Genomic DNA, 23034 nt, shown 5'->3' with positions numbered 1-23034 from the left:
CCTACCTACCATCAGACACCACCTCAAGTACTACCAGTGGTACAAGTACTACTGGCTGAGAACCACTGAGCTGCGTGATCTTTTGGGACCTTAGTTGAATGAGCCTTGGCATTTAACTCTTGTAATAAAGCCCCTCCAAAATATTTGCTCAGTTTGAGGGACTTGACTACTGTTGACCTGATTTTTGGTAGGGTAGCCCGAAGGAGAGGGGAGTGTGCCTAAATCCCACCCATCAGGAGGCTTCAGGGTTGCAGTTTGATTTCAAGCTTGACTGCCTTTCAATAGTAAAGGTGTAGGCTACACAATTCCCTTATCTAAAATCCTGAGGATGACTCACTTCAGGCAGGCCTGCCCTAGTATGGAGAGGTTTAGAAGAGTTGCACTCTTCTGACCGACTTTCTTCATGCCCTGGAATCTTGCTGCTGTTTTTTAATTTTTGTTTTAAATGTATATTAAAAATGTGTTTTCCCTTTCCTATGGCTTAAATATTTAGCCTTTGTTGTGCCTTCTGAAATTCCAGAACAATGTGAAATAGATTTGCTGTTAACAAGTGAGATCATTCCTTCATGTCACAATATCTTGGTGAAGTATGCCACCCTTTAGCCTGATTTTTGGCTTGGCAAGACAGAAATGGGAACCAAGAGAGGGTGCCTTGCCCAAGGCTAGCCTAGGCAGAAGGGTTTTTGGTAGAAGTGGGGCTTGGACGGGGTGACTTTCACTGGGCTGCAGTAGATCTCTTCCTTGGTCCCAGGGGAGGAGGGGATTCTGCAAACAGCCTGCACAGAACATGTTGCTTCCTCTCTCCTGTGGTCTGACATTCTGGTCTGTGTCAAAAGGCAAACTTTCCTAGAAGTTTTTTCATCTCACTTGCATTTGCCTTTTGTGTTTACTGAGCAATCCTTGGTCATTCCTTAGAGGGATGAACAATGTTTGCAGAGTTCCGGAGGCCTGGCCCTCCCCTCAGGAATGGAAAAGGCTAAGATAAGGGACAGCCTTTCCTGGGAAAGTACTTGACAGGCTGAGGTTTCCAAGACACTGCTGGAAAACTGCCACTGGAGAACCCACCATGAGCTTTCTTTTGCAGGAGTCGCTGGGAACGAAGATGTCAGACCGTTGGAGAAGCTGTCACCACCGCCAGTCCTAAACCAGGGATCGAGTGCAACTGGTACTACCAAGGCTGCTGTCCCCAGGTACAGCATAGTGGTCAAGTCCCAGCCCAGGAAATGTGTAAAATAATGAAGAGTGTGGCTCAGTGCATAACTGCTATGGCTCTTCCTCTGGGAAGGGGGCTTTAGCTCAATGGTAGAGCACGTGCCCTGGATGCAAATAGTCTCAGATCCAGTTCTAGAGATCCCTGGAATCTCTAGGTAAGGGAGAGAAAAAGTCTTTGAAACACTGAAGAGCCTCTGGCAGTTGGTGCTGACAACACTGAGCTAGACAGCAATGGTCTAAGTGTGTCTAAGGCAACTTCATGTGCTTTCACCACTGAATGCATAAGAACATAAGAAGAGCCGTGTTGGATCAGGCCAAAGGCCCAGCTAGTCCGGCTTACTGTATCTCACAGTGGCCCACCAGATGCCTTCAGGAACACACAGGAGACCTGCATTCTGTTGCCACTCTCTTGCACCTGGCATTCAGAGGTAGCCCACTTCTAAAACTAGGAGGTTGCACAAACCCATCACGGTTTGTAACTTTTGATAAAACTTTTCTTCTAGAAATCTGTCTAATCCCCTTTGAAAGGCATCTAGGCCAGATGCCATCACCACATATTGTGGCAAGGAGTTCCACAGACTAATTGCGCGCTGGGTAAAGAAATATTTTCTTTTGTCTGTTCACTCAATTTTAGTGGACGTCCCCTGGTTCTGGTGTTGTATGAGAGGGAAAAGAACATCCCTCTATCCACTTTATCCATCCCATGTGTATTTTTGTATGTCTCAATCATGTCCCCCCTTGGGCTCCTTTTTTCTATTCTGAAGAGCCCCAAATGCTGTAGCCTTTCCTCATCAGGCAGGTATCCCAGCCTAGTAATAATTTTGGTGGTTCTCTTCTGCACTTTTCCCAGTTCTACTATGTCTTTTTTGAGCTGTAGCGACCAGAACTGCACACAATAAACCAGATGTGGCCTTGCCATTGATTTCACATCTCAGCCCTGGGATTCAAAATGCATCTTGCAGGCAGACATCATCTGTCGCTGTTGCAATTAAGCACTGGGTGGTGCAGGAAGTCCTTTGGGCTGCAATCCTATGCACACATTCCTGGCAGTAAGCCCCATTTAACACAACTGAATTTGCTTCTTGGCAAACATGCATAGGATTGGGCTGCTGGATTGCACCCATGGTGGAAGACAAGATGCCAGGACAAGATTCTGGCTATGGTAAGATGCTAAATAAATGTAAGAGAATTCAGGCTTTGAAGTTATGCAAACTCCCTTATGCCTGGTGATAAATGCTTTGTAGAACTCTAAAGCTTACTCATTCCTTCACCAGTACTGCCCCTTGCTTTTCATTCTTTGGGGCCTGCCAGCAAGACCATCCCAAGGTCTCCTTGCCCCTGAAGCAGCATGCTGAATGCTGCCTTCCTTACCAGGCAATGTGCCAGCTTCTCCTCCTCCCACTTCCTGGACTGGAAGAGGGGAATGGAACTGAAGAGGAAGTGCAAATGAAAAAAGAGTGATAGAGCACCTTAGACTTCAGCTTGAGTATCAAGGCAGTTCTTACTGCTTGCCTCTTTGTCAGCCCTACCCTAATCCTTGTGAGTGAACCAAATTTTCAGATTAGTGAACTGTTTGCCAGTTGTGGCATCTGGAATCCACGAGATGAAAGTGCCCTTCCTCTGCCCTCCTTGCTTGTTCCTAGGTCAACTATGCCCAGGAATGAGGTCACTAGCGAGATGGTCCGCTCCTCTAGCGTTCTGGTGTCTGACAAGGTACAGGGCCTGCCCATGCAGACATTTGGATTGAGAGAGACCATCATCAAATCCCAGCTTGCTCAGAAAGAGGATTCATATACCCACCTGCAGAGCTTCAGGTAAGGGTGGCCCTGGGAAGGGTGGTGAGAGCAATGGGTCTTCAAACCTAAATTTAATGAGGTGGTTGTTTGTAAAGGCTTCTTGATTTTCATCCCACCCTTCTACCTGCAGGAGCAAATGCCCATTTCCCTGCTTGGGAATGAGAGACTGCTGGGTCTGGAGAACCCAGGGGATAACTTGTGCATGGGAGTAGCTCAGGATAGTCTCATCTGTTTCTGTCTGCTTCTTCTTCTCTGGGCTGGCACTAGGGTTCGTGTCACTAGGGTTCGTGTCACCGGGTGCGGGAGGCCAGCGCGTCACCCCCCTGCAGTGGGCGGGGCAACACTCCAGGTGGTGGGCGTAGTGATCTACCATCGCCCCGCACCCACTGGTTTTTTGGCTGTACCTTTTGATAGAATAAAGATATGTCAATGCAGTTTGTTTCATCACATTCTGCATGAAATTATACATTGATTGATATATAACATGATGGTATTATTTTTGCAAACTGTGATTTTAGTGATTTTGGTCACTAGTTGTGTCACCTCCCCCCCCCCCCCCCGGGTGTCAACTTACTAACACCCTATTGGAGCAGTTCTCGAACTTTTAGCACTGGAACCCACTTTTTAGAATGACAATCTGTCCAGGAGCCATCATAAAGCAAACTGAAATAAATAAAATAAATAAATCAACTGTTACCCTGCACATGCCCGATCTCCTCTGATCTCGGAAGCTAAGCAGGGTCAGGCCTGGTTAGTACTTGGATGGGAGACCGCTTGGGAATACCGGGTGCTGTAGGCTTATACCATAGTCTTTTGAGACTGAAGGTTGCCAACCATCATCACCATCAAAATAAATAAATAAGGGAAAGCCAGCCCTGTTCCACCAAGTGAATTTTCTCTGTAGCCTGCCTTCAATAACACCCCCCCAAAAAGCATCAGTAAGATTTTCACCCCTACCCAGTTCAATTTAAGTTCTTATATTTCAAGCATATCGCTATCAGAACCCACCTGGCTTTACAAGCCTGAGAGCCCAATCCTATGCCTGTCTACTCAGAAGTAAGTCCCATTATAGTCAGTGGGGCTTGCTCCCAGGAAAGTGAGGAAAGGATTGCAGCCTAAAACAGAAAAAAAATTCACCTTGCCCTGTCAAGCCTCTGTTTCATTCTTTTTATTGGGGGGGGGGGCTGCATTTTGGAGCATTTGTTGAGCTCCAGTTGCATCAAATCAGGACCATTCAGGTGGCCTCACATTTCCCTTTGCCTGACCTGCCCGGGAGCCGAGGCACATTTACTTGGCGTGTGAGTAAACGCGACCATGTGGCATAGTTTTGCTTTCCATAGGGCTCAATACATTTGCCAGCTTGGAGGGAGGGACCTTCTTCTCGGGTGTTTTCTGGGGGGCTACATTCATTGGATCAGGACCATTCTGGTGTTGTTGGATTCCTCTCAGCCTGCCCTTTCAGATGGACAAAGGCACATTCACCTACTGGCGAGTAAACGCGTGATATGGCTTGGTTTCGCTTTCCATTGGGCTCCATGCATTTTTTGTTATCTGGTTTTTTGCCAATAACTTTTGATAGAAAGGTGATATTTCACTCCCATTTTTTGCATTGCATTCAGCTCGAAATTCCGCATCCAACGGTATATAAAATGATGTTATTACTCCTAACCACCGTGATGTTAGTGCGTCACCCTCCCAGTGCGCATCACCCCCCTCTTGCGCGTCACCCAGTGCGGTCCGCGCCCCCCGCACCCCTCTAGCAACGCCACTGGGCTGGCATGATTTCTTGTGTTTCTTGGCAGGTTTTTTGTTGGGACATACAACGTGAATGGTCAGCCTCCCAGAGAGAGTCTCCAGCCCTGGCTAAGTCAAGACATTGAGCCTCCAGACGTTTACTGTGTGGGGTATGTTGTGTGGGGTTCTCCTCTGGCAACCTTGCGTGCACAGACACGTGTTTTGTACTGGGTAGAATATTGAGACAAGCCTGTGTTCTTCTCACAGAGATGCACGTGTTTGCCATGTGCAGAGGTGCAATCTGATGAATTAGAACTTGATTTTACTGATTTGATGGTGGGCAGGTATCCTGGGGGTGGGGCAGGAAGAGGACCATGTTTTCAGGTTCAGGGTTTCTTATCTTGCATGCAGCTTCCAAGAGATTGACTTAAGCAAAGAGGCCTTTTTATTCAATGATACTCCCAGAGAAGAGGAATGGTTTAAAGCTGTCACGGAGAGCCTCCACCCAGGAGCCAAGTATGCCAAGGTAATCTGGACTTGGGAGCCAGACTGAGTAGGCTGCAATACCTGGTACATCCAAGGGCATAGCTCTTGAACCAATTCATACAGTTGAACCAATTCATTTTGCACTGAAGAAAAATGATATGCCTTGGGAAGATCCTGGATGCATGTGTGTTGTAGAGGTTAAGGCAGAGGTTCCCAAACTGTGCATTGCGATGCCCCAGGCACTCCCTGGCAAGCTGCTGGCTGGCCAGCAGGGAAACTGTGCAGGATGCTGGAAATGGTTGGTAAGAAATGGCTGGTAAGAATTGATTGTGTGTGGTTTTTGCTTGCTTGGACAGGCCCTCCCACACACCCTGAGCCTCTTACTGGCCCTTTCCAGCATCCCGCACAGTCTCCTGCCCCGGAAGTAACTGATAATTACGTCATTGCCAGTCACTTCCAGGAGCTGCATGCTGCAAAGGAGTGCTGCAGAATGCTGAAGATTGGGAAGCACTGGGTTAAGGGGATGGTTAGTAAGCCTCTCCATCAAGGCAGCAAAAGAGGTTTGTGCTGCCTTTATCTCCTCATTGCAGGTTCTAGGTTAGCGGAAGAGGAAAAGGGGGCAACCTGTAATTGCATCAAAGACACCCAGTGTTTTCTTCCCAACTCCAAGGCAATAAAGAGAGGCATATGAGGTCATTCCCTGTTCTTATCTCCTTGTTGATCTAGTTCATTTTTGCCCAACCCACAGGTGTACACATTTGGTCCCTGTCGTGTACATATGCAGGACAGAAGAGACTTAAGGAGCCCAGGGTTGTGCAGCGGGGAGGGGGAGGGCTGCCTTTGTGAATCCAGACAGTTTTTTATCATCTCCAATACACGATAGCAGAGCTTGGGTTTCCTGGTTTCCCTCTGTGGCTAATGTTGTGAGTAAACCTTCTCTCCAGGTGAAGCTTGTCCGGCTAGTGGGGATCCTGCTGCTGCTGTACGTGAGGACAGAGCTTGCGATGAATGTCTCCGAGGTGGAGGCTGAGACGGTCGGCACAGGCATCATGGGGAGAATGGTGAGCATCACCAAGCAGTGTTTATACTGGGACGGGGGGATCAGATCTTGACCTTGCATCTCTTCTGTCACAGAAGGCATTGCTGCAAATCAGTGGGGACAGCCTGAGCCTTTGCTTTTTGAGCATGCAAGGTGTTTCATTTCATTAATTATTCTGATCTCCACATTGCAGCTGGGGAAGGGAGGCTGAGTGACTTGACTAAGACTACTTCCTAAGTTCATGGCAGAGGCGAGGTTCAAAGCAGGGATGTTATATGGTGTGCAGCTCAGAACCTTAGTCCCTGCACTGCCTCAGCTCTCTGAAAAGGCTGGCTTCTGATTCCTCCTATAATGGGCATGATGCAGCCATCAGCACTGATTCACTGGATGCAGGAGATTTTTTTTTACTGTATCTGTGCATTGTACTATACATTGGACCCTCTGCATCCATGGGTTCCCTGTCTGTGAATTTGACCATCCGTGGATACACAGTCCACATGGGTGCTTCTGGAGGCTTCCCACAGTTGTGTACCCCTAGAGGCCTTTCCTGGGTCACATTGGGCTGGCGACCAACTCTGTTAGCCTGTGTGGGCTGCAGAATGGCTTGGAGAAGCCTCTTGAAACTACTTCCAGTTTTTGAAGAAAATTCCGATTTGAATGGATGTAGCTACTGGAAGCTTCTGCAGGCTATTCTGAGGGCTTTTTCCCCATATGGAGACCCAAAGTGACAAGTTGCAGGGGATGATTGCAGACTGCTCTGCAAATGGAGCTCTGGGCTGCCTCCTGGCCTATGCTGGGTCCCTCCTTGCACTCTCCTGCTCACCTCAAAGTATTCACCCTGCTGGCTTTGGAGTTCCTGGTCCCTTGACTCAGGCTGCCTCTGTTCTCCCAGTTTGGTGTGCAGGGCAATTGGCTTACCTAATGTATTTGACACCCAGGGTGGACTGCTCCCACTGTCCTGCCCTTGGTCTTTCAAAGCCATGGGTAGACCTGGCCTCCATGTCGTGATTCCCCCAGTAGAGGCCAGGGCTACCAGTTGTTCAAAGCAAAGGACCAACCTGGTCTCTGTCTCAAGATACCCCCCCCCCCGGGGTGAGTCCAAGTCTAACCAATCTTCAAAGTGACAGGCACACAGTGCTGGCAACCCCTTATTGCTGACGCCAGGGCGGATTGCCCCCCTGGCCCAGCCTTGGTATACCACTGGTGCAGGGGAAGAGTGCCATCTCTCTCTCTCTCTCTCTCTCTCTCTCTCTCTCTCTCTCTGCTCAGGGCAACAAGGGTGGGGTGGCCATCCGGTTCAAGCTGCACAACACCACCCTCTGTGTGGTGAACAGCCACCTGGCAGCCCACGCCGAGGAGTATGAGCGGCGGAACCAGGACTTCCGAGACATCTGTGCCCGCATGCAGTTTTGCCAGCTGAATCTCGGCCTCCCACCCCTCACCATAAACAAGCACAAGTACGGTGTGGGGGGGGAGACGATAGCCCTCTTTCTCTCCATGGGGATAGTGGTGGTGATGCAAAGGAGAAAAGAATGGAAATGGGATTGTTTGATTTGGGAATGAAATGAACATTTCCCCTTCTTACAGAGTGCCTCCCCCCTCCTTAGAGAGTGCCTCCCACCCCATCTTTTTGAACATGTGCAAACTAGATATAGCCTGTAAATCTCCCCAAGGTGGCTGCTGGATTGATTGTAAAACAGCTATGGGGAGTGGCTACTTAACGCTTTTTCTTTCCAGCTTCTTTTCCATTCAGAATTCCCTCTGCCAAGCTGCTCTGCCACTTGTAGGGGAATCCGCCTCTTTCCCAGCTGAGAATGGTGTTGTGACTGGAAAAACAGCCGGTGGGAAATTTACAGCGCAGTCCTATCTTGCGCTGGAACAGGCAGCCCAGGAGGCCTGTGCTGTATCCAGCGCAAGATAGGGCCTCAAAGTAGCTCAGCTGGAGGCAAAGGGAAACTCTTCCCCTTACCCTGGGTAAGCCACTACAGCCCCAATGGGTCTCCTCAAACTTGTGCCATCTCTGGAGGAGGCATAAGTTCGAGGAGAGCGGAGTGGCTGCTGGGGAATTTCTGCCAGGTCCCAGCCCTGCCTTCTGCTCCCCCCTGCCCGCCCCTAGGACCTCTCTCTGCCCACCCTCTCCCTGCCCACTGCCCACCCCTAGGGAACACCTGCTCCCTGCCCACCCCTAGGGCTTGCATTGGCTGAGTTTGGCCAACACAAGTTTCCCTGTCAAAGTTGGCACAGAGGCTGGCTTCAGCCTCCGTGGGCCGGCACACATCCCTGCGCTGACCCAACTGACTCCCAAGGAGGTGCAAATGTGCTTTATGGCACATTTGCAACCCTCCTGGGCCGGTGCAAGGGACTTGCGCTGGCCCAAGGGTGCCTCAGGATTGCGCCCTTAAGCATCTTTCCCAAAAACACGCTCACCCCTCATTTCTCCACTCAAGACCAGGGGTTCTCGTGGCTGCTGTTTTTCCTTTTTGCGTTAAACAAAAAGACCACCATGGGTAGACTGCTGTATGCAGATGCTGTATGTTTTCTAGCTTGGCCTTGACTTGCAGTCATTCACTTTTACTGCAGAAACAGTGTTGCTTTCCATCTTGTAGTGACGTGCAGGAATAACAGTATGAAGGCAGCTGGGCATTCATTTGAAAACCACCTTGAATCCGCCATCCCCATGGTGGCTAGGGCTGTCATTGGTCCACTTATTTCTTTTCTGTGGTTTTTAGGGTCATGGTTGGGGTGTGGTTAGGGCTGCCTCCTTGGTTCACCTGCTGGACTGAGTGAGCGTTTGGGCTCATGTGGCTGGCTGGGGTTGGGGGTTGAACTCTAGTGGTGTCACCTTGCATGAGCTCCTTCCTTCCTTCCTTCCTTCATTCCATCCTTCAGCATCATCTTGTGGTTGGGAGACTTGAACTACAGGCTGGAGGAACAAGATGTGGAGCAGGTGAAGAAACTGGTTGAGGTGCGGGACTTCCAAGCCCTTTATCAGCATGACCAGGTAGGTTGAGGAGCTCTCCCTTGCCTGGCAGAATCCAGTGCTGCTGCTTAGCATAAGAGGGGCTATGCTGGATCAGGCCAAGGGCCTATCTGGTCCAGCTTCCTGTATCATACAGTCGTCCATCAGATGCCTCTGGGAGCATGAAGGTACCTGTATCCTGTTGCCACTCTTTTGCACCTAGCATTCAGAGATAGGATTCAGAGAGAGGTTGATTACTCTCATCATGGGTTGTAACCTGAGATGGACATTTCTTTCATAAACCTCTCCGATCCCCTTTTAATGGCTTCTAGGGCAGATGATATCACAACATCCTGTGGCAAGGAGTTCCACAAATTAATCATATTCTGGTTAAAGAAATATTTCTTTTTGCTGCTTCATTCTGCTGGAAGATAGTTCCAGTGGAAAGCACAGAGCCCTTGAAACTTATGGGGAATGGAATGGGATTTATTGCTGCTCCTCCCATGGAATGGTTGTGAATGGCTGGAGAATCCTGGCTGCTTCAGGGCCTTCCGATCTTGATGCTTAGCTGCTCACTTAGGTCTGAAATATAACAGAGTACAAATTATAAATTTGGCAAAATGTCAATGAAATCTCTGGGTTATTAAATGTGTTCATTTTGGGGGGGAGAGCGGGTATACTTAAGGAGTCTTTAACCTTAAATTATGTGTAATGTTTGAGTCACCAATATGTAGTATTGCCAAATTTTATATGTCACCAGGCCTCCCCTTGTAAGATTTCCAATAATGTGTATTGCTCCTCTTGCCAATTGCTGAATTCCAAAGAATGCAGGGAAGGAGAGACAAACATAATCACCAGCTTACCAAAGGTCACCATTAATGCACACCTGTGATCCTGTGCTTGGTGTATCTCAGTGATTTTCATCCTTTCTCGTCTTGCAGCACACTGGCAAGGCACTAAAATGGTCAAGGCACACCATCAGCTTTTTGACAATTGACAAGGCACACTGTGCTGTCAGTGGGGGCTCACATCCCCCAATGGTCCTATTGATAAATGACCCTCTCCCAAATTCCCGCAGCACACCTGGGGACCATTTGTGGCACACCAGTGTGCCATGGAACAGTGGTTGAAAATGGCTGGTGTATCTGCTTAGAAATAAGTGCATGGGATCAGTGAGGTCTGACTAGAGCCAAGAGAAAGCAGTAGGGAAATCTGCATGACAGTACTCAGTTCTCATCCAAGATGTAGAGTGCAGGAGGTCTGGTCTAGAGGGTAGAGCCTCCGTTTGCCTGAAGATAACATCCACAAGGTCGCCAGTTCGAGGCCACCGGCACCTTGCAACCTTGAAGCAGCTGACAAGCTGAGCCGAGTTATTCCATCTGCTCTGAGCGTGGGAGGATGGAGGCCAGAATGTGAAACCAGATCAGAAAGAAACATCTGAATGTTGTGGTTCTTGGAAGATAGAACCTTCTTTCAATTGTAAAAATCCCTACAGGGATTTAAATAGCCTGCCTATATAAACCGCCTTGAATAAAGTCTTGAATAAAGACCAAGAAAGGCGGTATATAAATACCTATATTATTATTATTATTATTATTATTATTATTATTATTATTATTATTATTATTATTATTATTATTATTATGTTTTCCAGGCTTGTGTGATATGCAGAGGGTCCTGATGGAACTGAGCTGTAGTTTTTGTGTGTTTTGATGGCCTGCCTAGAGTTGGGAGTCAGGGGTGGCAGGGAGTGGAGTTCTCATCTATGACTTGAGTTCCAAGGCAGGAACAAAGATTCCTTTTAGGCAGGCTTTGCTGGTAGTACTGAAAATGGCATGCTTGCTCAGAAGATACTGTAAGGTGTTGCATTAGACTAAAAGTACCTCTTGAACAGAGGAGGATGTTTTACCACCAGACAATGGGACTCTACTTTTGAAGGATGGAAAGTGCATCTCCAGCACTAGGTGAAACACCCAGTTGACTTTCATCCCAATGCAACACCTAACTTTAACCTTCTGCTTTGAGGCAATGAAGTCTGGCTGTCCACAGTGCCTAGAAATCCATATTGTTGCTTTGCATCTTCCGATCTCTGCCTTGGAAGGAAGCTGTAAGTTTCACGTTAGTGCTCTAGACTGGATGGAGCTTACTTCATATGGTTTTACATGTCCATATTTTGGAAATGGTAGGAGGGATACAACAATTTTTTACTCATTTTATTCAAGCAGTCTTGCATGCCTATTGAAACCATTTAAAGTTGATCCAAGCCTTCAACACTTGTACACCAATCCCTCCTTTAAACGTATTCTCTAGAGTTTATGATCTGCAGACTTCTCTACCCTCCATTATCATCTTCATGAAGAAGTGTTTGGTAGGACTCAAAAGCTTGTTGTTAGGATGCCTTTTGCTACTTTTGGTTGGTCCTTAATAAAGCACCACCCTGCTTTGGTTTGCAGTATTTTCAAATTTTTAAAAGTATTGATTTTATTAGGCTCTTCAATGCACAAACAACTCATTCAAGTCTGTAATCCTAGACATGCTTGCTTAGAAGTCAGGTCCACTGAAATTGGGGAAGGCTTGGGTTCCATGGCAGGCCACTAGAATCTAATTCTAAGCTACAATGCTCAGCTGCAGCTTTGGCCTCCTATACATTGCACACTGTTCATGTAAAACCTTCCAATCCTGGAATATGCCCAATTGCAAACAGTTCAGGTTGGGAGGAAAGAAATTCAGTATTTTTGCAAGCAAATTGACATGCTCCTTGAATGCTTCCCTCCCAGTTTTAGGCTAGGCTTGAGGTAATGGCTGGCCTTTGAGAAATGAAAAGCTGGAGAATGAAAGACATGCATGTCTTCAGCCTGGGTGGAAATGTCTTTAGCCTGCTGGCATTTCTTCAGTTGGGAAAATGGAACTAAGAAGAGGGATGAGAAACCAGCAGGCAGGCTTAGCTAGACTCAGAGTACTGAGAGAGAGAGATGGGTTCTGTGGGAGTCTCTCACTTTCCTCTCTTTGCTCTGTTCCAGCTGAAAATCCAGAGAGAGGCCATGGCAGTCTTCGAAGGCTATATGGAGGGAGAAATTTCCTTTCAACCTACTTACAAATACAACACTGGCTCTGATGACTGGGACACCAGGTTAGACTAGCTCTGTGTTTTGTGGCACCAACTTTGGGTGCCCTGCCCTGCCCTGCCCTTTCAGATACTGTCTTCCTGTTCAGGGAATTCAAAGGTGAATGGTCAGAGAAAAGTTGCTTTGGGGTCTACCTAAGAAACAGGGACTTGAACAGAAAAGTTGGCCATCTTCACTATGTATCTTAAATGCTGCTCTGGAGAAGTAGCACTGAGTAAGTGAGCTGATGCAGTGAGTTGACACAGGGAGTTTGCAATGGGTGGGATGGGGTGGGGAGGAGTGTTAGGAAATGAAATTTCTGGGCTGTGATGCCCTGGCTGGTCTCCTGGTAGAGACTGCTGCATCCTTGCCATTAGGTGATTGTGTGTTTTCCTTTAAAAAGTTAGAACTGGTATCTAGAGAATGCAGCCTTCTCTTCCTTCTGTCCCAGGGAAATAAAACAGGGAGGTTCAACCCTGGGTCTCACTGTGCCAGTTCACAGTCCTAGCTGGTACTATGAAAGCAAATGCAAAGAAGTCAATAGCAGCACCATGATATCTGCAGAAACAAAAGCTAAGGTAGCAAAAAGGGCGGTCAATCCTTACAGCATCTCTAGAAACCAATCATGATGTTCCACACTATTGCATTCAGGGAATGCAATACAGTCACCATTCCATGATATTCACATTGTTCACACACATTGTGCACAGTGAGTTCACATTGTGCAAACACAGATTGCCTGGAAGAGCACTTGTCCTAAAACTAAACCACATCAGTTCTCAACAGAGTGTAACACAATAAAATCTAAAAAAAACCACATCGGCAAAATGTTAACATACCTCAATTTATCAATCAACAGAAAAGAGCAGTCAGAACAGAAAACTAACCACCATCCCCTGCCCCAGGAACCAAAAATTGGTTGGGTAGGTCCAAAGGCCTTCCTGCAGAGCTGGGTCTTAACTTAGCATCTCAAAGACCAGAATTATGAAGCCTGCTGGGTCTTCCTAGAGAGGGTTGGTGCCACAACTGAGAAGGCCCTGCTCTTAACAGACACCTGCTGAGCCTCAGTGGATGCAGGCTCCCAGAGTGGGGCCCTCGAATGTTAAGTGGAGAACTGTAGGGAGGTACAGTTTCTTGTTAGTTTCTTGGAGAATGTGTGCTGTTTTAGGCAGTGAGCCAGGAAGACTCAGCTAGTTTGAAGTGGCATGGGGGAGGGATGCCAGACAATCAAGGCAGCCCAACTTCACTTTGTTTTTATTTTAGAAGCATGAACAAGTTATTCATTTAACATTCAGTATCCAGGAGTCCTATGCTTGGTCTCCCCCATCTACAGAAGTTACAGGGGTCCACTTCTCTGAGGTGGTGATCCCTGGTCTGGGCTATACCATTTCACACTGCTAGCGGGGATGGTGTTGAAACTTTTTTTTGGGGGGGGGGGAATTATCTTGCATAGTAAGGAGGATGCTTTGATGGTTGCACTAAGAATAGAAGCAAGGAAAGGGAATTTGGTTATCAGTTTGTATGTGAGTGGTTGTTTTTTTTTTACACACAGGAAAGGGAAAGCACAGTGGGGTTTTGAGGCAGTTACTGCAGCAGAGGGAAAGTGTTTTGCAGAATTTGTTTATAAAGGAGTTGCAAAGTCATCACTTTGAGAAGTTTGACTTTGGGGACTTGAATCTGCAACAGAGAACTCACATGTTTGAATGCTTCTCTGGACCAATAAATAAATAAATAATAGTCCACACAAAAGTGACATTTTGTTTGATTTGAAGATCCTACCTTTTGATCAAATGATCCTCAAGGTTGGTTAAAACAGACTGCAGCAATAGTGGTGGTGGTGATGGTACTGATGATGAACACCCACCTGTACACTGCACACACACAGCCCTTAGTTCTCTGGTCAAAGGCAGAGGCCAAAGTGTGATTCAGGTCTGCAGTCCTTGCTGGTAACTTAGAGCTAAACCAGAACCCTTCTCCCCTGACCACCTAGTTTTCTGCTTGCAGGGAATCCTTTTATTATGGAGGGAGCTTTCAATCCAGTGAGCCTCACCTGCAGTGGGTACAGACCAAAGTCTGATTCACTGTTTCCATGAGGGCTAGTCCCGGGGTGTCCTATAAAAGTCTTTGAGCAGCATCTCTAAATCCCCCCCTTCCTAGCAACAGAACAATAGGAAAATGGGGTAGATGAGTCCAGCTACCAAACTGGCTGAGAAGAGCCTTCCCAGGGCAGAGTTCTGTCAGTGCTGGCCTCTGTTCCCTTTTCTTGTAGTGAGAAGTGCCGCATTCCAGCCTGGTGTGACCGAATTCTCTGGAAAGGGAAGAACATCTCTCAGCTGAGCTACCGAAGCCACCCGACCCTGAGGAATAGTGACCACAAGCCAGTCAGTGCTGTGTTTGACATTGGGGTAAGCACCCACCCCCTTGTGGGGCTGAACTAGCATGTTAGAACATAAGAACCTAAGAACCCCACTGGATGAGGCCAAAGGCTCATCTAGTCCAGCTTCCTGTATCTCACAGTGGCCCGCCAAATGCCGCAGGGAGCACACAAGACAGCAAGAGACCTGCATCCTGGTGCCCTCCCCTGCATCTGGCATTCTGACATAACCCATTTCTAAATGGGTGTTGGGAGGGGGCAGAGCCTTGAGTGAACCCCTGTTGTTGGTTCTTGTTCTGGATTCTTCCCGCTCTCTTCACCCTTGCTATATCTGCCCGCCCCCCACTTTCAGCTCTCAGAACAGGCCTGGTTGCGCCATCAAACGGCTCAGTGTTTCACAACTACCTGTCCTCTTCTTTTCTGCATCTGTGGTCTAATTCTGGGGACTTCCCTTTGGTAACGTTTGTGAGGGCTTCCTTTTGGTAATGTTCTTAACAGCTAATTATGCATGACAGCCTTGGATTAGGCTTCTCCCACACTGCAACCCTCCCATACAACAAGGATGGAATCCCAGAAGAGGACTGATATGCATTTTGGCTCACAGAAACTGAGGCTGTGGGCTTAATTGACATCAGTGCCTAGTTTATCTCACTGTGCACATCTCACATTTGGCATCTGGCCTCGTCTGTCAATGGACAGGTGTCCTTCCCCATATCTGCAGGAGATCCATTTCAGAGCCCCTGCAGATACAGAAACCACAGTAGGAGAGAACCCTACATCCTTGCCCCCGTGCCCATGAATGTTGTTTAAATGCTTATCACTGTGAAAATGTTGCTTCTTTTTACAGGATGCTATATGCATGCAGGCTTATAGCACAATCTTGAGGCAGCCTGAATGCTTGAAGAGACTAGGTCAAAAGTTAACAGGAAGCTGTTAACTTCCTGCTTCCTGTTAGCATTTGATCTAGTCTTTTCAAGCATTCAGGCTACCTGCAGCCTACCTGCACGTCGTGCTATAAGCTTGCATGGTTATAGCGACCTGTAAAAGGAAGAAACATTTTTGTAGTGATAAGCATCTAAATGACATTAAGGGGTGTGGGCAGCGGCAGTGAACCACAGGTACGGGAGGGAAGCCTAGAAAGACTGTGCCAATGGCTGTTGATGATGGTGGTATGTCTCCCTTCCAGGTGAAGGTGGCGGATAAGGAGCTCTACTGCAAAACCTTAGAGGAAATTGTGCGCTCCTTGGATAAGCTGGAGAATGCCAGCATCCCATCGGTTGCTCTCTCCAAGAGGGAGGTAGGATGTCCCTCCCCCCCCCCACAGTGTGCTTGGCCCCCAGAGAGAGGGCTTGGTCTAAGCATGTGGTCTTCAGGACCAGCTGGTAAACTTTTGCCTGTGCCAGAGAAGACAGGGAGACCTCAACAATGTGACAGTGAAATGAACTGCAATCCTTTACACACACTTTCCTGAAAGTAAATCTCTTTGAACTCAATGGGACTTGCTTCTAAGTAGACATGCAGAGGCTTGTGCTCTAGGACAGGCAGAGTTTTATTGTGTTCAAGTCTCTCCTCCCACCTTGCAGTTCCTTTTCAAGGATGTGAAGTACATGCAGCTTCAAGTGGAGTCTTTCACCATCCGCAACGGGCCAGTTCCCTGCCAGTTTGAATTCATCAACAAGCCAGGCGAGGATGCCTATTGCAAGCTGTGGCTGGCTGCAAACCCCAGCAAAGGCTTCCTGTTGCCAGGTGAATTGGCTACCATGAGCTGGGGTGTGTTGCTCCAGCCCTGTGGAGTTGTGGCTAAGCTGCACCCACTAAGATTCAGTTAACGTTTTGCTTGAGAAGTGGGCTGCTCATGGATTGCCCCTCGGGTTGAGGATTGCCCTCCTCTGGATTTAGCTGACCAGTGTGATGTCCCCCAGACACATGGAGCATGAGGTGGTTGACCCCCCTGCTCCCCTTAGCTGTGCCACTGCAGGAGAAGTCTCCCTCCACTCACCCCCCACCCACTTCTCAATGTGTACCTCAGGGTGTGGCTTGCAATTGTGTGATGTTGTCATCATAATGCATCTTTCTTCTCCCTGAAGACTCTGAAGTGGTTGTTGAGTTGGAACTGTTTGTGAATAAATCGACTGCGACACGCTTGAACTCTGGAGAGGACAAACTGGAGGACATCTTGGTGCTGCACCTTGATCGGGGCAAGGATTACTTCTTGCCTGTTTCAGGGAACTACCTGCCCAGCTGCTTTGGATCTCCCTTGCAGACACTCAGTTACATGAGGGAGCCCATCCAGGACATGTTGCCAGAGACCATCAGAGAGCTGGTGAGTTCTTACAGCAATAATTACAGTGGTTGCAACATTTCATTGCTGATGGGAGGGATGAGAGGCACTGCCAGTGGGGGAGCAGTATGGGTGTCCCCTTGTTTCCGCAGGTGACCTGTTCCAGGGACCCCCTGGTGGATGCGAAAACTGTGGATATAGGAGAACCCTGTAGATGCAAAGCTTCACACCCCTGCCATGCCCATTCTCCCCTTTTCAAGCCATCTTGTTTCTTGCTTTTACAGACACTATAAGAAGAAAGCTACAAGCAGGCAGGCAGCATGCATGATAGTCTATGTGTCTTAGTCTCCTTAGTCTAAGCAAACTTTAACAGGATGCAGGACAGTTCCTGCTTCCTCTTAATGTTCTGATTGTGTCCCCCTAGTATGCAGTCTGCCTACCTGCTTGTTGCTTTTCTTTTGTAGCATCTGTAAAATCAAGAAACCTGATGGCTTGTTAATGAAATAAATGGGGGGTAACAGTAGGGGGCTGCAGAGAATTGTGAAGAACTGAAACTGTGGATACTGGATCAGAAGATACAGGAAGGATGCCTGTTTTACTCCCTCATGCTGTCTTCCATGGAGTATGCTCTTTTGATGCAACATTTTGCTCCACATCAGACCTTGATGCCTTTATGGGAAGGAGACGATGCCTTCAGGGATCAAGAGCCCTTAGAAATCCCCAAGGAGCTATGGATGATGGTAGACCACCTCTACCGCAACGCCTGCCAACAGGTGAGGATCTTATTGCATATATTTTCTGTGCACTTGGCCAAGTCAGGGCTGGATGGCTGCACAATGGTGTCTCTTTCAGCAGGATCTGGTGTATAGCTCTGAAAGCCATTGGTGAAGAGCTATATCAGAGTTGCAGAAGCTGGACGCTGGTGTACTGTGCCAAGGTGCTTTCCAGCACGGGTTCTAATCCTATTGATATGTCCATGCTTCAGCAACATTGCTTCTTGCACATGATAGCCTGGCTGTTCAGGCTGTGTTGTACAGTTGGGTGTGTTGGTGCTGTACGTGACTTTTGGAGAGGTGCCGTCTCTTTTCTCTCAATGCTTGCCGTAATTCTGATGCTCACGAGGTCCCTGCTTGCAGGAAGACCTGTTCCAGCAGCCTGGCTTGAGATCAGAGTTTGAACAGATCCGTGATTGTCTGGATGCAGGAATGATGGACACTCTCAGTATCCTTTTAAGAAAGGGTGTTTGGAAGAGCTATGGCAGTTTTGCTCCTATGCTTCTCTACAGATAAGAAACACCCTCTTCCCTTCTGCGCACCCCCAGAATTACACTCTATTGTGAGTCCTGCTGATTGCCCCTGAAAGAGACACCCCCTTCCTTAGTTCTTCTTCCATCTCTCTTAATGTTCTTTAGGAACAAAAGAAGGAAATGCCATGCCATAATAGACCTGAGGGTGCAGTGCCCAACAATGGGTGTATCCAATATGGAAAGAAAATATTTCTTTACCCAGCATGTCATTAGTCTGTGGAACTCCTTGTCAAAGGATGTGGCGATGGTGTCTGGCCTAGATGCCTTGAAAAGGGGATTGGACAGATTTCTGGAGGAAAACTCTATCACAGGTTCCAATCCATATGGGTATGTGCAATCTCCTGGTTTTATCTCTAACATCAGGCGCAAGGGAGTCACAACAGAATGCAGGTATCTTGTTGTCTTGTGTGTCCTGGAGTCCTCTGGTGGGCCACTCTGAGATACAGGAAGCTGGACTAGATGAGCCTTTGGTCTGATCCAGCAGGGATCTTCTTATGCTATGACCCAGATGAGCAGGTCTCAGACAGCTGCAGACCCTTGCAGAGGCTCAGCACTTGTGGCATAGAGTCAGTGCTGAGAGGTACCACCTTGGCTATTGCCTTTTCTTTAACCGTTGCTGGTCCAGTTGGTAGCAATCACTCTGTAGCTGAAGCGCTTCTGCTGTTCTTGGAGAGCCTCCCAGAGCCTGTCATCTGCTACAAGCTGTACAGCAAGTGCCTGGAGCATGCTGACAGCTTTGTGCTGAGTTGTCAGGTAAGGCAGTCGTAGTGGGCAGACTTCCCAAACTGGGAGGGGGGGAGACAAACCAACACACTGCAGCGATAGATGCATTTCAGCCTATGACACTTTGCACCTGGGGATTGGTGTGAAAGGACAGTATCATCCACTCCCTGCTCTTCCCCCAGGTTGTGTCCACGTTGCCCAAGTGCCATAAAAATGTCTTCAGTTATCTGATGGCATTTCTGCGGGAGCTGCTGATCCACGAACACTCCAGAAAAAACCACTTGGATGCAAATATTCTTGGTAAGGAGATCTGAGCGACCTGCTAGTCAAACGGTTTTATCCCATCCTGCATGGGTGGGAGAGTGCAAAGTGAAAAACATACTGGGTACTTCATCTGGTATGGCTGTTGGTTTGTTTATTTGAAAAAACTCATAACCCGTTGTTCCCATGCCAAAGCAAATGCCCAAAGTTCCATAATAACATGTACAACATAGCAATAAGTAAAATCGTTTAAAGGTAAGAAACAAAACAAAAAGACAGCCCAGTAGAGCCATGGGTGGGGGTACCTATTTGATCCAGAAAGAAGCAGCCAAGCCACAGCACTATTGCAGAGGGCAGACACCATCAACCAAATGCCAGACAAAACAGACGTGTTTAGAGCCCTTGCCAAAAGCCATGAGGGAGGGGGTAGCTCTTAATGGTTTTAATGCTCTGATTGCAAGTGGTGAGTTTGTAGCACTCTGTGCCCTTAAGTAGATTGTTTTCAAAGGGGCTGATGCAGGAGGTGGTGCACAGGTGTCTCAATTCTGATACCTGGGGGCATTTAAGTACAGTTGGGACCTCAGTATCTGCAGGGGATCCATTCTCTAACCCTCCTCGGATAGCAAAAATCACAGATGATCAAATCTGCAATTTTCAGCCCCATAAGTCCTCTAAAGGGAACTCGAGCTGCACTCCGGTCCCCTCCAGAAGGCTTTCTTAAACCCGCAGAGGCAGCCCACATCTGCCCACTGCCTCTGCAATCTTCAGAATGGCAATTTCGGGCAAAAACCACTACTTCCAGTTTCCCAAAGGAAACCGGTTGTGACATTTTTATGCCATATAAGGCATTCTTAGGCCTGGGGAAGCCCTTGGTGTGGCCTGCCTCTGCAGGCTTTAGAAAGCCCTCTGGAGGCAACCAGAGTGCAGTTCCTATCACCTCCAGGTGGGGCCAAGACTCAGGAGGGACTCACATTGAGCCAGATCCAAGGATACACAATCTGTGGACATGGAGGCCCCACCTGTATTTGAACTGCCATGCCAAGAAATTTTCACTGTTTGCTTTGTGTTTTTGTTGGCAGGAAGGGGAGGAAGAGAGAAACTGTCTTTTGGATACTCATATGTCCTGTTCCTCTTTCAAAAACATTAATTAGCATTTCCATGTTTTCTGTACAGCTAGTATATTTGGGGGCTTATTGCTGCGGCCCCCTCCTGACCACCCCAAACCGACTGTTGCCGAGAAGCGGAAGGCTCAGCAGTTTGTCCAGCATTTCCTCTTGCGGGAATGTGGTGTGCTGTGAGGACTGTGGGCTAGCAGATCCGTAAGGAGGGCCACTGGGCTGTGTGGATTCCTGCAAAGATAATTTTGTATATGCAGAGTATTAGATCCAACAGTATTTTTATGCAAGAGAAGCACAAACCATCAGTTCTGGAATACGAGTATGAAGACGCAGCTGCTGCTGTATTAACAGCACTACAAAGGACAGTAGATTTCATAGTGAATTGTACATGAACAAGGGCTTGATGCACTCACTTCCTTGACTCATGAGGCATCTTGAACTTTCTGATGGTGCCCATTCTTGTCTGTCATTGCCTGTACACTTAAATCCTTAAAGTTGTAAAAAAGGTACTTTTTTTATAACTAAAAAGAAAATAATATAATGTGAATTTAACATTTTAAAAATTTTAAATGTTCTGTATTGGCCCTCCTTGTTCATCTGATACCATCTGTACAGGGATGCCATGTTGTAGAAGTGGGTGGGGAGTTTGAAATGAGTGTTTTCCACCTCTGCTATGCGTCAGCTCTCTCTGGGTCCTGCAGGCCTCAGCAGACAGAGGCTGTGCCGACACTGCAGGGACACTGGCATGATGTCTGTTGTACCCCAAACCTGGCCAGCAAAGGCAGGGGAGGAGGCGAGAGAGTATCGGCCGAGTCACGTCTTGCCATTTCAGCAAAGATGCTGATGTCTCCAGCAACCACAGTGCTATTCAAACAACATTGCCGGCCGCACTGCTGGCACCATGGCAGCCCAGCTATCAAGTGGCATGGCTCTGATGTCACTGCAGCCAAGCAGCACATGACACATGCTTGCCCTGACAACTGAGCGATGCCACACAGACATGGAAACAACAGCACAGGCACAACCCAGCAAAGGAGGCCAAGCCACAACATCCCAAGGTTGCCTCATGGGTCACAATTCCAGACACTCCTGTCCAGGAGCTGCCTCCCTGGAACTCGATGGAGACTTGGTCCTGGACAGATCTCCCAAGGATAGGTTGCAGCACACATGGATGAGGAGACCAGGGAAAATGCGCCACTGCCGCACCTGTAGGCACCCAGCTAGAGCAGAGCTCATGCATATTTCTGCTCACCAGACACCACTGTGCCCACATAGCACCACCCACAAGGTACCCTGCACATCTGCCTGTTGGTGGTCCCAGGGCCAATGCACATGGCAGCATCAACCTAGCATACACCCAGCACACTTCCAGGCCATCTGCAGCAAGCACTGTCTCCCCAACACCATGGTGAGGCTGCACATGAGACAGGGGCAGGGGGAATGGAAAAGGTGCAAATAAAGATACAGGGAGTCCCTACTGACTGGTCCCTCAGTCCTGCTGGCAAGGGTGCCTATATCCTCAGTTGGCTGACTTTTTGGAGGGCAATTGAGGAGCAGGCCTGGAGCTCTGAGCCTGTTGTGAGAAGTCAGTACAGCACTGGTTTCCAAACTGTGAGCTGAGGCTTCCTGGGGAGTCACAGAAAGCAGCTAGGGGAGCTGCAGAATCCTTGCAAAAAACCCGCCTTCCTATTCAGTGTATAGGATTGTACCCCTAATGGGGAGCTGCAGCTAATGCCCCAATAGATCAAGAGAGCTTATAGTCAAAAATGTTTGTGAACCACTACAGAGCAGTATTGCAGTCCCTCCCCTGGACAAGTGTAGAGGCCAAGGCTCCTGCTCACTGTATAGGGAAATTATCATTATCATCAGCATTGTACCAGGAGAGTAGACAGCATGATGCAGAGTGAAAAGACAAATCCCTGCCACAACTGGCTTGCAATACAGGTTGGGGACTGTGAGAATCAGAAGGACCTTGCAATGCAATGCACCACACCCTGTATGTATAATACCCTGTATGTATAATTTGGATTGATGATCAGCCTTAAGAAAACACAGGTCATGGTTCAGGATGTGGACTCACCTCCGTGCATTACAATCTCTGCACATGAACTGGAGGTTGTCCATGACTTTGTGTACCTTGGCTCAACAATCTCCGACACTCTTTCTCTTGATACCGAGCTGAACAAACGCATCAGTAAAGCAGCTACCACGTTTTCCAGACTCACAAAGAGAGTCTAGTCCAACAAGAAGCTGACAGAACTTACCAAGATCCAGGTCTACGGAGCTTGTGTCCTGCGTACACTTCTGTACTGCAGCGAGTCATGGACTCTTCTCTCACAACAGGAGAGGAAACTGAACGCTTTCCACATGCGCTGCCTCCGACGCACCCTCGGCATCACCTGGCAGGACAAAGTTCCAAACAACACAGTCCTGGAACGAGCTGGAATCCCTAGCATGTATGCACTGCTGAAACAGAGACGCCTGCATTGGCTCGGTCATGTCGTGAGAATGGATGATGGCCGGATCCCAAAGGATCTCCTCTATGGAGAACTCGTGCAAGGAAAGCGCCCTACAGGTAGACCACAGCTGCGATACAAGGACATCTGCAAGAGGGATCTGAAGGCCTTAGGAGTGGACCTCA

At 48.1% G+C, this 23034-nt stretch overlaps 1 protein-coding gene and 1 pseudogene across 2 annotated transcripts; both read left to right on the top strand.

The window, feature by feature from the left end:
- The first annotated feature begins 1072 nt into the window (after nt 1-1072).
- Nucleotides 1073-20963, top strand: INPP5B (inositol polyphosphate-5-phosphatase B). Of its 2 annotated transcripts, none has more exons than XM_066638165.1 (17): nt 1073-1190; nt 2856-3026; nt 4811-4912; nt 5154-5268; nt 6173-6289; nt 7537-7724; nt 9157-9268; nt 12247-12356; nt 14600-14735; nt 15891-16001; nt 16288-16450; nt 16792-17027; nt 17645-17758; nt 18122-18206; nt 18917-19044; nt 19197-19314; nt 20449-20963. In XM_066638165.1, exons 2-17 carry the CDS (start codon nt 2863-2865, stop codon nt 20571-20573), a joined length of 2124 nt encoding a protein of 707 aa, XP_066494262.1. In that variant the 5' UTR covers nt 1073-1190; nt 2856-2862; the 3' UTR covers nt 20574-20963. The 2 variants fall into 2 exon arrangements, with proteins under 2 accessions (XP_066494262.1, XP_066494261.1); XM_066638164.1 differs by having other exon boundaries at nt 18122-18208; nt 18913-19044.
- On the top strand, nt 3694-3807 carry LOC136661856 (5S ribosomal RNA; annotated as a pseudogene).
- Nucleotides 20964-23034: the final 2071 nt, after the last annotated feature.

Source organism: Tiliqua scincoides, chromosome 10, assembly GCF_035046505.1.
Source record: "Tiliqua scincoides isolate rTilSci1 chromosome 10, rTilSci1.hap2, whole genome shotgun sequence".
In the NCBI taxonomy this organism is placed as follows: Eukaryota; Metazoa; Chordata; class Lepidosauria; order Squamata; family Scincidae; genus Tiliqua; species Tiliqua scincoides.
This window is presented reverse-complemented; position numbering and strand designations above follow the sequence as displayed.

Bases quoted from the DNA above. Each gene is read 5' to 3' on its own strand.
- INPP5B (XM_066638164.1), top strand. From the start codon at position 2,863: ATGCCCAGGAATGAGGTCACTAGCGAGATGGTCCGCTCCTCTAGCGTT. The intron at 17,028-17,644 runs GTGAGTTCTTAC...GCTCCACATCAG, and splicing joins CAGAGACCATCAGAGAGCTG to ACCTTGATGCCTTTATGGGA. The intron at 17,759-18,121 runs GTGAGGATCTTA...CCCTGCTTGCAG, and splicing joins ACCGCAACGCCTGCCAACAG to GAAGACCTGTTCCAGCAGCC.